At 37.0% G+C, this 16,800-nt stretch overlaps 1 protein-coding gene across 1 annotated transcript in view; it reads right to left on the bottom strand.

The window, feature by feature from the left end:
- Nucleotides 1-265: 265 nt before the first annotated feature.
- LOC118189186 (degenerin del-1-like) overlaps nt 266-16,800 on the bottom strand; it is a 93,526-nt gene continuing 76,991 nt past the window's right edge. Inside the window, exons 10-14 of the mRNA XM_085810919.1 lie at nt 8,815-8,950; nt 8,636-8,708; nt 4,534-4,662; nt 889-964; nt 266-806 (exon numbers count right to left, since the gene is read on the bottom strand). Of these exons, the coding sequence (XP_085667045.1) occupies nt 630-806; nt 889-964; nt 4,534-4,662; nt 8,636-8,708; nt 8,815-8,950 (591 nt within the window). The 3' untranslated portion in view covers nt 266-629. The remainder of the gene's footprint in view (nt 807-888; nt 965-4,533; nt 4,663-8,635; nt 8,709-8,814; nt 8,951-16,800) is intronic.

The following is a 16,800-nucleotide window of genomic DNA, read 5'->3' as shown; positions in this document are numbered from 1 at the left end:
TGTGAGACTCAGATATTATGAGATGTAATGCCATTAGCAGAATGTATGATACTGATGATGAATGTATGATTATTTTTTAAGTCGATAATTTGCATTTTAGGATCTGAACATTTCGAACAAACTCGAAATTTCATTTCAGCACTACGTGATTAAAAAGAAAGCTTTTGCTTAAAAAAAAAAAAAAAAAAAAAAAAAAAAAATACAGTAACCAGTCATACAATATTTTTAAGACATAAAGAAGTAAATTACGTAAAAGGTTTTTGGGAACTAAGTTTAATTTTTGTCATAATAAATGATTTTCTTTCCTAAAAATAATTACATTTTGTAACTACATCATACATTTTATGTTTTCAAAAATACAACACAAAGAATATAAAAATTAAATGTATTTTCATCTCAAAGCTATCCACTGAAATAAAGAAAACGAAACTGTTGCTTAAAATTTAAAATTACACATAAAAGCAACTTTAGTTTGGTATAGAATATGAATAATGAAACTGAGTTTGCTTTCATTGTCTAATCATTGATATTTTCCTCTTCCAGTTCTTTTTTCAAAATACTTCTTCTGATGCTGAAATCACATCAATTGCTTGGTGAATCACGTTATGATGAAAGTTGACTGACCATTTTCACGAAGGACTGGGAAAAGTTAACACTTTGTTATCCTGATGCTTCAGTTTAATGAGTTTCTTGAATAGCATGCACAATAAATCCCATAGGAATTCCAATATTTCCACAAACGTTATCAAAGTCAGTCCCATGAAAAATCCTAAATTTCCGCCTATATTAGCCACCAGAGTCTCCCACTGAAATATATGATAAAAAATTTTAAGTAGTACTAAATTCTAAGCTTGGAGGGGAAAAAATCATAAAATACGTAATACTTACGCTATACGAAGCAACTTCACTGTTTTTTTCAACTTGGAATGTACTGTAGTACACTTTCAGACCAACGAGGGAACTTCTACACAAAAAAGAAATTATTTTAAGAGTTACCAGGTACATGGCTCAATCAGTATTAATTAATTCTTTCTTATTTATTAGTCAACAAAATACTGAAATTTGTTGAGTAATGTTTGACTAAATTTAAACCATTTCGCGTTTAGAATAAGTTCGTCTAAACGAATGTTATTCTCACGAATCATTTTACAAATTAGCATTCGTTTTAACTGAGCATGAAATAATAGTTTCACGATACAAAAATATCGGAAGAAATTAAAATAAAAATGTCTGATAAAGCAAAGGGTACTATTTTAAACCATAGAATACCATAATCATTGTATGTCAGTGATAACATAGCATACTTTTTTTTATTTATTTTTAAAATACAAAATTATATCTATTCATGTATCAACACCATATAAAATGGAAATGATAATACCTCGCAATCATATTGATAATGCTTTCGATAACAAAATTTCAGTCACCATTTTGACTTCCACATCAGTTCAGATGTTATTTATCCATTTGGCCTATAACCACGAGTCTGACTCGTGGTAAAGAATTTGTGCCATAAACAAAAGCCACGAGTCTGACTTGTGGTAAAGAATTTGTGTCATAAACTAAAGCCATGAATCTGACTCGTGGTGAAGAATTTGTGCATAAAATTTGTGCATTATGATTAGAACAAAAAATTGGAGTTATTATACATCGAATATTTTTCCTTTCATTATAACTTCAGTATTTTGTTTTTTCAGTTTTTTTCTGACGAAACTGGATGATCTGTTACTTTAGTTCCCCATAAAACTTCATTACGTTCACACGTTTCAAATATAATTTCGTATAAAGAATTAAAAATCTCTTATACCCATCATGCCAAACTCTTATGCCCATAATACCCATCATGCAATTATTTTTGTCAACTGATCAATTGATTATGATTACACCCGAGACGTCTTAAAATTACTATTTGCACCTAAACATTGCTTATTATTTCACAATTCCTTTCATTACACTGAAATATATATGGCATGAAAAGTATACATTTTGCGCCTGTTCGGGTACACGGCTGAACAGTTGAATAGCACGGCGCGCGACCGACTTTCTTGTTTACTATACCTCGCGCAATTGGCAGATATCGTGTAGGCTAAGGGGTTAACTAAAAAATTGAAGAAAGACAGCATATACATTTCTTAACTTCTGCCTTTTAAACCCTTATGCATTCTTGAAATGCTTTAGCAAACATTGTTAAAAGGACTGATGTGTTATTGCTCTGTAGCGTAATCGTTAGTATTACAAAAATATTGTCGTTTCTCAGTATCAAGTATATGATGAAAGCACATGATACGGCTGAATACTAGTAGTTCTATATGGGTTCAAGGTCCCCGGAAAACGGCTTAATGCATTCGCGTTTTTGTGGAATTGTTTTCATGTGTAACGTGGATATGATCCAATTTCCTTCGTTTATAAAGTCCTTCAAGAAGGTATCCCTACCTTCAGGCATACAGCTCTCGCGTGAGTGGAAATATTCAAATAAACTAAAACAATGAATAAATAATAGTAACATTTTTCTACTACAACTTCTATTTCTTTCTAAACTTATTCTTTTCATTTTAAACATCAAGTTACGTAAGTAAACATTTTTAACATCGAAGTACTACTTCTTCCATTTCGAATCATTGGCCACGATTCACCAATGCAGGCTGAACAGAAAGTTTATTGTTTGTCTCGGGTTGCTGTGTTTAATGAGTTTGATTTACTTTAATTATTTCCTTTGCACATTCATAGATAATTACGTTTTCTTAGCTTCTTTGCAAATTTTTCACCCTATTTTCACTAACATTTAAAAATTCACTTTGCTTATAATTACTAAAGACACTTTTAAATATTAATTAACTTTTAAATATATATTATCGTTCAGTAAGATGATCAACACATCTTGTTCTAAACATATACACTGATTGACAAAAACTTAAACATGAGCTCAATTTTTTAGTATAAAAGAAACCTACAGATGAGTACAGACAAATATGACAAGATATTTTATAAACCAATATTTATCACAAAGTGTTCAACAACCTATTCGGAATAACAAATCAAAGATTAGTAACAAACTTTTAAAGCAGAGTTCAGTAATTAAAATTTTTGAACATGTAGAGACATTAGGATTTTTTAGAAGCAAGAGAGATGAAAAATTAGCAATGCCTTCCTCGGGACTCGAACCACGGACCTCTGGAATACCGGCTCAGTGTGTTGACCACTACACCACGAAGGCACGCTAGGAAGGCGGGAGAAATACCTTATATACTTCCCCTTTTAAAGGGCGACTGGGGTTTTTAGGGGACCCAGTCGCCAAATCCTGGGTGTGGAGAGTCATCATCCACAACCCTTTAGTTCGGGCGCCACTGTAAAGATATTAGGATTTTTTAGAAGCAACAGAGATGAAAAATTAGCAACGCCTTCGTCGGGAATCGAACCACGGACCTCTGGAATACCAACCCAGTATGCTGGCCACTACACCTCGAAGGCACGCTAGGAAGGCGGGAGAAATACCTTATAAACAAAAGTGTGATTTATGAATTCTTAGTCAATATGATTTTTCAGTTTGAGCATGCAAAACTCGAGCACTTGAGGCAGAAGGCAGAATGCTTTTTACCAAGAGATTTAAAAGTTTCTTGGGACAAATTTAATAGTTCCTTTTGTATAGTATATTTCTCTATCAATTATATTCTAAACATGCTCAATGAAGTTGAGGTTTCGAGAGCATGTAAATCAGTCAGTTCGAAGGATGGGCATTCTAACAGATATTCTGGACTGCTTTGATTCAATCAGGCATGACATTATTATCAAAAGAAATTCTCTGCCAGTGAAGCAAATGTAATGGCCTATTAATTGTTTAGCAACAGTAGTTGCCCTTATGTTCATGAATCATGATGTCAGCCCATTACATTTCCTAAAATGCAATATCTTTCTTGCATACATCTCTGCTACTATGCTTCACACCTTTCCCGCCAAATGAACTGACGCCAGAAATGCGACCTGCAAAGTAAATCGAATCTAAGATAAAAGCTATCCAACATCGGTAGGTCTGACGCTATTGTAAATGTACGATTTTCATTGCGTCGTCATTAGCGCCACTCAGGCATTCAGTTTTCGAATATATAATCCTCTGTAATTCAAAAGTCGAGTTAATTTTTGGCGAGATATGAGTTTGCATCTGCACTGCAACAGAAGTGACATTCAAGTTCACTGGCCATGCAGGTGGATTTTACTTAGTTACTACTACTAAATATCAGCCTTTTTATATTCAGCCACTGCGATCACAAACTCAGTTGAAACCTCGGTGACTGTGAGACTTCCACATTTTCGATAATCCTGGCTGCATGTTAAAGCATCGAGATGTTGTATTTAAAATATGAAAATGAATACCTTTCGTGCTCCAATTATAAAATGAACCTATGAAACTTTTGACATAAAAATGCACAAAATTGAAATCAAATATCTGAATATATAACGCAATCAATTTAAGAACTTTAAAAGTAAACATTTCACGACATTTGCAAAATAAACGGGATTATAGAAGGAATTTCTTACCCAGCCGTAGCGTTGATCATTTTCAGTTTTCCTTCATTGCCAGGTACAATTGTTTGAATAGATTTAATGGCTTTGTAATAATTTTCATTCAGTTTACTCGAAGACACCTTAGTATTATATTGGTATTCACTGAAAGAAAATAGATAATTTAATGTCTTAAATTTTAAAATTATGTCCCTTTTCTGTCTAAATGCTAGAATAAATTTTCCGAGTATAGGGAACAGAGCTAACCTAAAATAAAAGTAGAACATAAATAGTCATCTAATGGTAAATAAACAGTAAAATGTGACTTCGTTTACTAATCAAAGAATTTTATATCCTTCTACTTACAAAACGAAGCTTTTTAGTAGTATCAATTTCTCTCTCGAATACTGCGGAACTGCATTTGACAGGGGTATTAAGACTGTTTTTTCATAAAGATCAACTTATGAATCTAAACTAATTGAAATTCACTTTGTGTTCTTGCTAATCTCAAATTAAATGCAAGAAAGTTACTGCAGAAAAGAACTGCTGAAAGATACTGCGCCGTTGGCCAAGAGTCTTTCACACCTGGGCAGAACGATCATATTCCCCAAAACGAAGCAGCAGTAATTGCTAAACAATCATCGTTACTGTGTAGCATTCCACCTTGCTGTGGGATGGCATAGCTAGAGACGGAGCCGACTATGTCCACCATTAAATGCAGTGCATGTAAGAGACACTGGGATCACATGTTAGCTTTCAAGATATTTTTGGAAATTATTCATAGGACACAGTAGCTGGCATATGTGCTTATATAGCTAAAGGCCCCATCACACGTTGTTTGCCCGAAACAGATGAATGTGTGATAGCTTTCTAATAGGTCAACATGGTCATAACTGAAGCATGATAAGATTCCTTCAAGAATGGGAAAATGAACTGAAGTGGCATTCATCATGAATTTGAGCAATACATTCGGATTGTTTTATGTGACGCAGCTATACTTAAGTCCGTGTAAATAAGGATATGAAATTATTTTCTGTAAATTCTGGAGTCAAAATTATGAGAATGCATTATCATCATTTAACATTTTCTATCGATCTTTCTTCACTTCCTCATTAATTGACATCAGCTGAACAATAACATTGTCAGCATAACATTGTCCTTTTCGTATTTATACAGTGTCTAATATGTACTGGTTTCGTGTTTTCAGTACTTGTGCAAGGTGTGCAATCCTGCACAATCACTGCACAATTGCATGGGATCATTTACATATAAACCTGCAGCTCAAGATAAGTGCACTGTTTTCCAATCGTAGCATATTTTCTTCTTTGAGCTCAAATTTTATAACTGTATCCTCTACTTTAGAAATAATTTATGTAAACAAATATTGTATTGAAGGCTATTTTTTCCCTTTTTTTATTCTTTTTCTTTTGAAGAGAAATAATCTTATTCTAGAGTTACAATAGCTGTGAAAATCATTTAACGAATGCTTCGAAATATAAAATAATGATAAATTCATGTTAAAGAGAAAAACTAAAAAGTGTTTTAATTTAGAAGCAATAAATGAATTCTGTTTTAACTTTTATAAAGAAACGTAAAATACATTGTCTGTAGAAAGAAATTCATTTATTTTATTGGATGCACAATTTTTTTATTCTCTTTAAAATCAAATTTATGATTTTTTCTTTTAAAGCACACCAATAACGGAAAAAATGATAGTATATAATTCCAAATGAGCAAAGTTATGAGTTAGGCAATAAATCATGCAAGTTAATATTTGTGAACATTTTTCAAACGAACAAGGGTAAAATTATTAAATTATTGTTATGGAAGTGTGTTCTTTTCTTGCTAGAAAATTATTATATTTCGTACTTCAGTTAATGCCAAATTTTTTATATAAATATATACGAAGGATTCTAGGAATTGAGCTCTATTTCAATTCCTATAGCTCATTCCAGAGACAAGTCTTGACATGTTCATGCAGCTTTTCCATTCAATATTGTTTGGAGTGATTCAGTTGTCTGGCAGATACAAGCGCATTTTTATAGCACCGATTCAGTTGTTTAACAGATAGAAGTGAATTTTGTAGCACTATTTTTTGAACCATATAAGATGCGAATAGCAATAATTTTCTTTTTGTGGAAAAAAGGTGTGAAAAAAATTATTCAACATCTGAGAAAAATCTTCTAATCTTACATTTAAATACATACACTTGTATGGGGTGTTATTTGAGAGTTTAACCATGCGATAAAAAAGGTGGATTAAGTACCCACAGAAGAAGTTCTTTCAGAACGGTTTAAAAAAATTAGTTTTTCGTTTGGATAAATACATTCAATTAAATGCGGACAATGCGGATAAACTGCATTGTAATATTGGTGAAAGTCAACGAAATAAAAAAAAAATTAAACCTAAATCTGGAGAACTTTGGAAATATTCCTCGAATATATATAGATAAATATATATAAAAATAGATACAATATAAAGTAAAATTTATTCTTTATTCTTGTGCCCCAGAAAATACAGTCGAATCCCTCTATAAAGAATTTCAGCGGATCTAAAGATTGGTTCTTTATATCTTCTCTAACAACAAAAAAGGACAGCCCAAAAAATAGTGGGAAATTTGATTAGCGAATGACAAAAAAAAGGTTGATCAGCATTACCACATCTCCCAAAAGAAGTGCAAAATAGTGAAAAATAATTCTAAGTAAAAAAAATCTTATTAAAGGTTAATTACAGTTATTAATACGCGCAATTACCAAATTTCCGTTTTTTTGTTTTCAGTGTCACTACACATTAATAATTTTACACGATAAATTACTTAGCTTAGAAGTCAATGTTTAAACACATCCCTCCAACTGCACATTCTCCATCTAAAATATATATTCAACATTTGTTCAGATAATAACCGATTCCGGCTTCTTTGAATAGTGAACTATTTCAGTAATCCTTTTTCAACATCATTATCCTCAGCATTTTTAAACATTTTCCTTGCTTCCAATTTTTGATCCGTCAATAGAAATTAACGAGTCTCGTTTTTTCCACATGCTACCAAACGTAGATTTAGATACACTGCATTCCTGACAAATATCGATTTGACTATATCCATTCAGTGCTTTTTAAATAACACTCCCCTTACCTTCAATATAGAATTTTCTACGTCTACTGCTGGACATTCGAATGAATTTTTGGCACTGAAAATTTTCCTAGTACAAATTGAAGAAAGTTAGTAAAAGGGTATGTAAAGTTGCGTATTTACGTAAAATATGAAAAGTGAGCATAATTTCATCTCTAATCTAAGCTATCCAATCTCCAATGAGAATGAATGCATCCATTTCCCTCCATGGATGGTTGTGACACAAAGGTACAGTAGCCCTTACAAATCTTGTAAATGATATTAAAAAAGACGACCACATTCCCCCTCTCTGATTCAGACGACAGAACTTTCAGAAAGTTTTAAATACTTAAATAAAACAATCCAATAGGGATAAAAATATCATTCCCTTAAATACGAAGAGGCTATATAGCCCCAAGCTCATAAGAACCTATTTATTACTTTCTCTTCCCTCATACGGCAAAAATTTCAAAATCCCCATCATAGAATCCGTCTTGAGCAGAGTTCCACTTGATAACTCAATTAAAAAACTTAAATAGAATTAGAGAAACCACTTAAATTCTTTGACTCACTGGTCGTGGACACCATACAATCTCAAAAATATACTAATTAAATCACGTCTTGGTTGCACCTGCTAAGAACTTAAAGATACACTCGCCTGATACAGTCCTTAATTAGAACACAGAGAGTGATGGGGTAAAAACACTAACGTAAAGGTGTTTTCCGCTATTCTAATAAATGACTTAAAGAGTCAATAATTTTTCATTTAAAACTTGTGGTAATTCTGAAAAAAAAAAAAGAAAAAGAAATTTGTTATAAAATGTTTTAGTCAACGATATCTATAAAATTCGTTATATCAATTTTCATAAATTTGTAATTTCGCTATAACCACATAAATTAACTTTAAGTGTATATGACTAAAACGTTCGCTTGTTATATATGGGGATTCGGAATAAGGGAATTTGACTGTATATTCATTATTAATAAGTAAATTATTGGTAGTATAGTTACTTAAAATATCGTACTTACATGCATGGAGGTTTACAATTGCAAGAAAGTTCCCTTTCTTCAATACTCTTTTTTACGTGCTTCATACACAAATCTTTAAAAAAATACAAGAGAGTTATGAAAATTTTACTAAAGCACATTTCCTGAAGTAATTAATAAAATACTAATTGACATCATTTTAAGATTAAAAAAAATATTACGCTGTGTCTCATTTGCCACGCTGCAGAAAGTGATATCTGTCTTACTTCTTAAAAGAACAGATCCTCTTATAAAATGCCTTACCGTACATCCACAATATTTTGTCATGTAAAAATCACGGCATGCTTTCTGACAGCCCTGAAAAAGCAAAGAGTTTATGAGAAGAATCGATAAACACTTAAGCAAACTTTTATTAATTAAATCACTGATCTCGATGACAGTATTTCTAGCAATATCAATCAGTAAAAATGTAGTGGGATTTAGGGTTTAGAAATCTTTAATATTTCTATTAACATGACAAGATTAGAAATAATGTGTGTAATGTACTTGATATATTCTGAAAGACTGATGAAAATAATAATTGTGGTGATAACGAAAAGTTGGTACGAAAAATATCTGTAAAATTTTCAATTTGTATTAAAAACATTAAATAGATTTAGTTAAGGAAAAATTAAATACTTACATAGTTTAAAACTGCATCTTAATTAAAAACTAAATGTTAAAGAGAAAATTAAATGAACAAAGCATATGCTTCGAAACATGATTGAGCATCTCATCGAAATTTTCACGGTACGTAATTGTAAAAGTTCGTGTTTTGTCTAAAAAGAAAATATGAGCAGTCATATTTAAAGAATAGGTTTTTTTACTGTAGAGACATTAGGTATTTTTTTAAAGCATGAAACATGAAAAATGAGCAGGTGGTGACAGGTGACGGAAGACGGGGACGCCTGGTGTTTAACAGTGGTAAACAGGCATATGTCCCACGCCTTCCCCTGTGTAGAAGCAGCAACTTTAAATTAATAAAAGTATTTACAGTGCAACAAGAGCAGATGAGTGATTGTGTTACATTGCAGTTCAGGTTACATTAGCATGTCATAAATAGTCAAGTGCAAGACATAAAGAGAAAGGGTCTTAAATTTAAAAAAAAAAGAAAAAAAAAAAGAAAACAACACATTAATCACATAAACATAAGGCGTAATTAGATGCCAATACTCTTCACTCAATACATAAACTTAAGCATATTGCCAATGCATGATAGTGTTGTATATTGGGAATACTGAGGTATCTAGAGATTCTATACTTACTACAGGGTGTACAGACAGTGAACAAAAGCTTAGTAAAAACATGATACTTGATAAAATACAGGACAAAATACATGATACAATACATGATACAATACATGAGACACGGAATACATTGATTAAATACAAGAGACATGAAATACATTGATAAAATACATGAAACATGATGCAACTTTAGAAATAGTACACAACACTAAAAATGTGATATACAGAGCGGAATACCTATACAAAGGTATTAACAGAATACAAAACAGAAGATAGTGCACTAAAGATTTATGTACAATGGATATATACACAGAATACCCACACAGGTGACAGGTGACGGAGGACGGGGACGCCTGGCGTCTAACAGAGGTAACAGGCATATGTCCCACACCCTCCCCTATCCAGACGCAACAACTACACATTACACATTAATATGATACATAATTAAGCACACACATTTGAAATACATGACAAATAAATATACATAGAGAAAACACAGTTCAACACAAAATATACAAAACATAACAGTACAATGATACAAAGTACACACAATGCGACATTAAACAGCATAAAACATATATAAACATTACGTTAAACACACACATTGCATTAAACACATAAAACATATAAGGTGCACAGTTATAGTGGCAGTTCAGTATAGTTTCAGGAAGTACTTTACAGTGGCAGTACTAGGCACATTGCGCAGAATGTACGCAATACCCACAAGTGAAACACTAGCGGTATACAGCATGTAGTATGTATTGTTGCACAGTTTGTTAAGGCAGAATGCAGTCACTGAGACCATTATGAATAGCACTGTTTTATAATGGGAGGCAAAGGTCTTGGCCGTAGGCCTTAATGGTGTTAACGATTTTGCACACTGTGTTGATTGCCGCTTTATTTTTAAGGATAAACTTGTGGAAGGCAGGTATGTTCGTGGGTTCCGGGAAATGGTGCTGTTCTGTGAGTGGGCACCGGAAGATATAGTGATCGGGTGTCCCCTCTTCCCCGCATACACAGCGATCCGTATTAGAAATAGTGCGTCTGTTGAAGTAGTCCGGGAAGGGACCGTGCCCAGTTACAAAGTTAGTAAGTGGAGCGTTTGCTATGAGTCTCTCCGTTGTCACCATCGGTAGAAAACCATACACTCTTCTTCCTGTGTTTCCATGTTCCCATACTCTTTGCCACCACTGGACTGCTGCGCCTTTCAGCAGTCTTTTAAGATGGGAAGGTGGCGCCGGAACAGCGATGGGACGTGCGTTGATGTTTGAGGCTGCCTCTTTGGCGAGCACGTCCGCTGCCTCATTACCTGCATTGCCTTCGTGAGCTTTCACCCATGTCATGTCCACGTGTACCTGTGGGTTTTCTTTTAAGAGTTTTTGAAGGCGGATGATCAACGGGGAAACATGGTTGTGTTTGCTTAGGGCCAGCAAGGCAGACATACTATCCGTATAGAGATAAGGTTTTGAGATTTTTCGGCTTATTAGATATTCAACAGCAGCTGTAATTGCTATCACTTCTGCCTGAAAGACGCTATTGCTGTCACCTAGGTGGCCTTTCCAATGATGTAATTCTTGGCTTTGCCAACAGTGCAGGAAAGCACTGCCAACGCCTTCAGCATGTTTAGAACCATCAGTGTAAAGTGTATGGTTGCTGATGTGCTGTATTTCCTTGTTGGGCTGTTGCATGATGTGGGTGTGGACCCCTAGTCCTTTATGCGCTGGATGTGTGTGCAGCGGTGTCTTGGGGTGCTCATAAAGTGCTGGACTGTAGAGAGTACCTGCGAAGGAGGCGTCTTTCCTCAAGTGAAGGACTCTCGTATATGTCGCCTCTAGCTCGGCCTGGATGTGTAGAGGGACTATACCTGCTAGAGTAAGGGCGGAGCTCGTGGCTGTTGTGCAGTATGCCCTGCAGATGCTTATGACAAAAGGGCGTTGGAGTGATGTTAACTGCTTGATTTTCCTCGTTGTCATCGGTTGAGCCCAGATTGCAGCTGCGTACAGCGCAATCTTTTCCACCACCGTGCTATAAAGCACTTTTTGAATGTGGGGATTTAGTCCCCAATTCCTTCCTTGAAATTTCCGTGTCATTCTAGCTATAGCGGAGGTTTTTGCTCTCTGTTGCTGCAAATGTGGCACCCAAGTTAAGCCAGAGTCCCAGACCACTCCTAGATACTTCTGTGTATCCATGAATTTAATGTTGCGGCCAAGTAATCGGATACAGGGACGACGTACAGGCCTCGTGCCCGGTCTTGGGATGAGGAGTGCAGAAGACTTGGTGATAGAAATCCTCAGCTTAAGGTCTTCGCATAGGCTTGCGAACTTGGCGCACGCTTCGCTGCCATTGGCTTCAATTTCGTCTCGTGTGCGACCTTTAACAAGGAGAGCCGCGTCATCAGCATATGCAATGATAGTTGTGTGATCAGGCCACGTCGCTTCGAGGATTTTGTTAAATGTCATGTTCCAGAGCAAGGGCTCTGCACAGGACCCTTGTGGGCAGCCTCTGACTTGGGTCTTAGTAACAATGCCATTATTGTTTGCCATAAGTAATTGCCTGTCTGTGAGATAACTCTCAAAGACTTGGTAGATGTTCTCCGGGCATTGCGCCTCTCTGAGGGCCTGCTTGATGGCGGGCCACCAAAGGGTGTCGAAAGCGCTCTGGAGGTCTACTGAGATGAATGCAGTCTGAAGATTCTGTGAGCGATTAAGCTGGACTTCATCATATATTCGTTGAAGGGCATGTGTGGTTGAGCAACCTGAACGGAAGCCATATTGCTTGGGACTGAGGAAGTTGTTTTTGTGAATATGATACTTCAGCCTGTTAACTATGATCTTTTCATAGATCTTACCCAACGCTGAAAGGAGACAGATCGGACGAAAGGAGCAGGGGTCTATTGGGTTCTTATCTTTTTTGAGAAAAAGTACCACGTGTCCCTTCTTGAAAGCTTGTGGAAATACTCTGTGGTGCAGGAGTTTATTGAAGTAGAGGCGAAAGAAGGTGGGCCGGGCTCGGAAGGCGACCTTTAAGATTGCATAATCAAGTCCGTCCGGACCCGGTGCCTTCTTCAGTGGTAGATGGCGGAAGATGTGAGTGATTTCCTGCATTGTAATGGGGACATCTTCTGGCGTTCTTGGGATCTCTGTGGAGTTTCTCAAAAGTCGCTGGGCCGTCGTGTCATCCTGTTCTGGATCCGCTGGGAAGATTGCATCAAGCAGTGCTGTGGCCGTGGACCCTGCTAAGTCAATTGTTTGTGGTAGATTCCCTGGCTGCACTGGCACTTGTGCCGGCTGGAAGATTTTCTGCGTGGCCAGTTTATGCAGGATTCCGTAAGGATTGCTATTGCTGGTACAAAAATTGCGCCAGCTGTTGATTTTGGCTTCTAGAATTGCTTTTTTATAAGTAGCCCGTGCTTGTCGGAATGCAGTTAGCAACCTTTCCGTTTCTGTGCCGTCTACAGCCGTTCGGAGACGGCGACGTAATGCTCTGCACCTTTGGCGCATTTGTCTCAGCTGCCTAGTCCACCACGTAATGCCTTGCAGTTTCTTGGCAATCCTGATTGGTAGAATTCGCTCGCATGTGTCCTTGAGAGTGGTGAGAAGATTATCTGTGTAGATATTCATATCATACTGGTCATTATGCGTATTAAGCTCCATCTCTTCTCTTCTGAGAGTTTCGCTGAGAATGCGATGCAGATGCCTAATCTTGCCACCCGGAAGCTTAAACCTTTTTAAAATGCTAATGCTGGTGTCTACTTGAATGAGGAAATGGATGTACTTATGATCGGAATTGCTTTCATCATCCATGACAGTCCAAGAGTAAATATTGTTGACAATGTCCGATGTTGAAAAGGTCAAGTCGGGCCAGCCTTTATGATACGAGTTGTCAAATGTCGGCTGTGCACCGGGGCTGTTATGCAAATGCAGGTTATTGCTCGCCATGAAGTTTTCCATTTCGTGGCCCTTAGGAGTCGTGTCACGGTAGCCCCAAATGACGTTGTGGGCGTTGAAGTCGCCTCCAATGATGTGTGGTACCGTAGGACATTTCAGTCTAACGTGATTGTATGCTGTAGTTGCGTCAGTGAGGTCATCGCTGGGGGAGGAATAAACGGAGCTTAGTATGAACTGTTGATTGTTAAAGATAACTAGTACGGAGACGAAATCTCGTTCCATTGAAACCAGGAAAGGTGTCCAGGTAGGGTTACAGCAGGCAATGGCTGCTCTGGGTGCCTGCTCTGCTGTGGATTTCCTTTGGAAGATCTTCCATGCCAGGGGAAAACTTGCCACCTGGCCTTCACGGCAGTATGGTTCCTGAAAAATGAGCAATGTTCTTGCCAGGACTAAAGCCGCGGACCTCTCAATTACGTGCCGAGTGTGCTGACCACTACACCACGAAAGCAGTCTAAGAAGGCGGAAGAAACACCTCATATACTTCCCCTTTTAAAAGGCGACTGGAGATTAGATGACCCACTCGCCAAATCCTGTTGGTGGAGAATCATCATCCACGACCTATTTAGTTCGGACGCCAACGTAGATTTATAAGGTATTTTTGAAACAGGAGAAGAGACAAATGATGCCCTCGCCGTAACTCGAACCTTGGATCTCTCGAATACGCGCCGGGTGTGCTGACTACTATACCATGAAGGCATGCTAAGAAGGCGGGAATTACTTATGTTATATTTGCCATCATTTTCTGAACTTCATTTTCTTCCAATACTTTGCAAATTTACAGATTCTTACATTGCAAAATCTGTGTCGTATTTCTACAAAAGAGTTTGGGAACTAGTTTTTGATAGCATTTGCGAAAACTTCTGGCCGTTCTAAACTTTAAGTGGAGGCTGAAAGAGATGAAAATCTGAAGCAAATTCTGGACAATGCGAGGATTGCTGGAGGATTTTCTATTTGAATTTTTTCCAATTTCACAGCTCTACTTATACAATATGTGTTCGGTAAAATACACTGACTACCAATACGTATTTGGACACCTATGCAAATGACGATATCTGCTGTCCTAAGGTACGTCACGGATTCCGCTGGTATATATCGTGTAGGAAACAGCATCGGCTTTAGTCGCATGCAAGATGCCTCGCAGTTCGGAGCTCTCTGATTTCGAGAGAGGTATAATTATCGGGTATCACAAATGTGGGCGATCCTTAAGGGACATATCTAGCGATCTGAAGTACCCAAAATCGACAGTGGCCTATGTGATTAAGAAGTGGAAGGTGAGCGGTGATTGTCGGAATGTGCCCCGAGTCGGCAGACCAACGAAACTGGGAGATAGATACCGACGACTGCTGTCCAGAGAAATTCGGAAGAACCGCACCCAACCGATGGCCCTCATCCGCGAGGAGTTTCAACAAGCATCCGGGAGTATTGTTTCAATGAATACCATCCGTAAGAAAGCACATCTGCTTGGTTTTCATGGTCGTGCTGCTGCCCATAAGCCTTTGATCACAAAGTCCAACCGCGCTGCTCGGTTAATGTGGTGCAAAGCATATCGAAATTGGACCGTAGATCAGTGGAAACGGGTTCTTTGGAGTGACGAATCAAAGTTCACCCTTTACCGTTCGGATGGCAGGGTCTGGGTCTGGCGTCTACCTGGAGAACGTCTCCTGTCAGAATGCATTGTGCCAACAGTCAAGTGGGGTCAAGTCAACTGGGGGTGTTTCTCCTGGTATGGGCTGGGACCCTTGGTCCCCATTCATGGTAAGCTCAACTCCGATGCCTACTGCACTATTTTGAATGACAATGTGCTTCCTACGTTGTGGCAGTTTTACGGGTTGGACCCCTGTTACTTTCAGGACGACAATGCCAGTTGTCATGTTTCGACGTTAACTAAGGGTTGGTATGGTGCCAATGGAGTTTATCGAATGGACTGGCTTGCCCAGAGTCCAGACCTGAACCCTATCGAGAACCTCTGGGACGAGTTGCATTGCTGAATTCAGGGGTGCACTACCCGTGCAAAATCGGTGAAGGAACTTCTATGTCTTCTCCAAGCCGAGTGGAAGAAAACACCACTAGCTGTCATACAAAGACTTGTGGAAAGTATGTCCCGGAGGGTCAACGCTGTAATTACCACTCGTGGAGGCTCTACCAACTATTGATTTTGAATAAAGTTAGTTTTTCTTTTCTATCACAGGTGTCCAAATACTTATTGGTAGTCAGTGTAGTATGATGGAAAATGACACCTTTTTAGTGTCTAAAACTGAACGTGTTTCGTTAATTTGCGCACTAAATTTGTTAAGTGGCTTGTTATACATGTTCGGCGAAATTGTTTGCCAAATGGGTAAAGTTCGAAAAAAAAATAGTTCAATAAATCATCTGTAAACTCACGAATGTAACAAAAAAACTTTTGTTAAATAAAACGTAGATCTTATCACAGATTCTGTATTTTCATCTGCTTATTTCCAGCTTCTTTTTTTATAAAATATTGTTCTACGGGGTTGATTTCGACTGAGTCCTAAAACGATCACTTTCCGATTTTAAAACGCACAGCCGATACAAAAGTGAGATGAACAACCTCAGACTTTGGAGAGGCACTGAACCTGGCAGCATAAAGTTAGTATGAAGTCTGCCTTTCATGTTCTTTACATAGCAACGCGGGTTTATACACCAGCTTCAGGTGAAGACAAACATAGGCTTTTCTCTGCTAGGCACCTTTTAATTTAAAAAATTGATTAAACCTATCAAATGTTTCCGAGAACTTAAAATGAGTAAAATAAGATGCTAAAATGCACCTAGCAGATTTTATTAAATGGCTTTAGTTCATTAACAACAACAGTATGTCTATTTAAATTAGTAACTTGGATGATAACGAATATTTTGGAATTATTAGTAATTCTAAAAAATCCACCATTCTAAGACGGGTTCGTGACATTTCGCTAACAACTACTTACCCGACAGGATATTTAACCGACACGTCGTT

Source organism: Stegodyphus dumicola, chromosome 2, assembly GCF_044657685.1.
Source record: "Stegodyphus dumicola isolate Sdum_Otavi_A_Nest chromosome 2, ASM4465768v1".
Taxonomy (NCBI): domain Eukaryota; kingdom Metazoa; phylum Arthropoda; class Arachnida; order Araneae; family Eresidae; genus Stegodyphus; species Stegodyphus dumicola.
The sequence above is the reverse complement of the archived record's forward strand: the minus strand, read 5'-3'. Positions and strand labels throughout refer to the sequence as shown.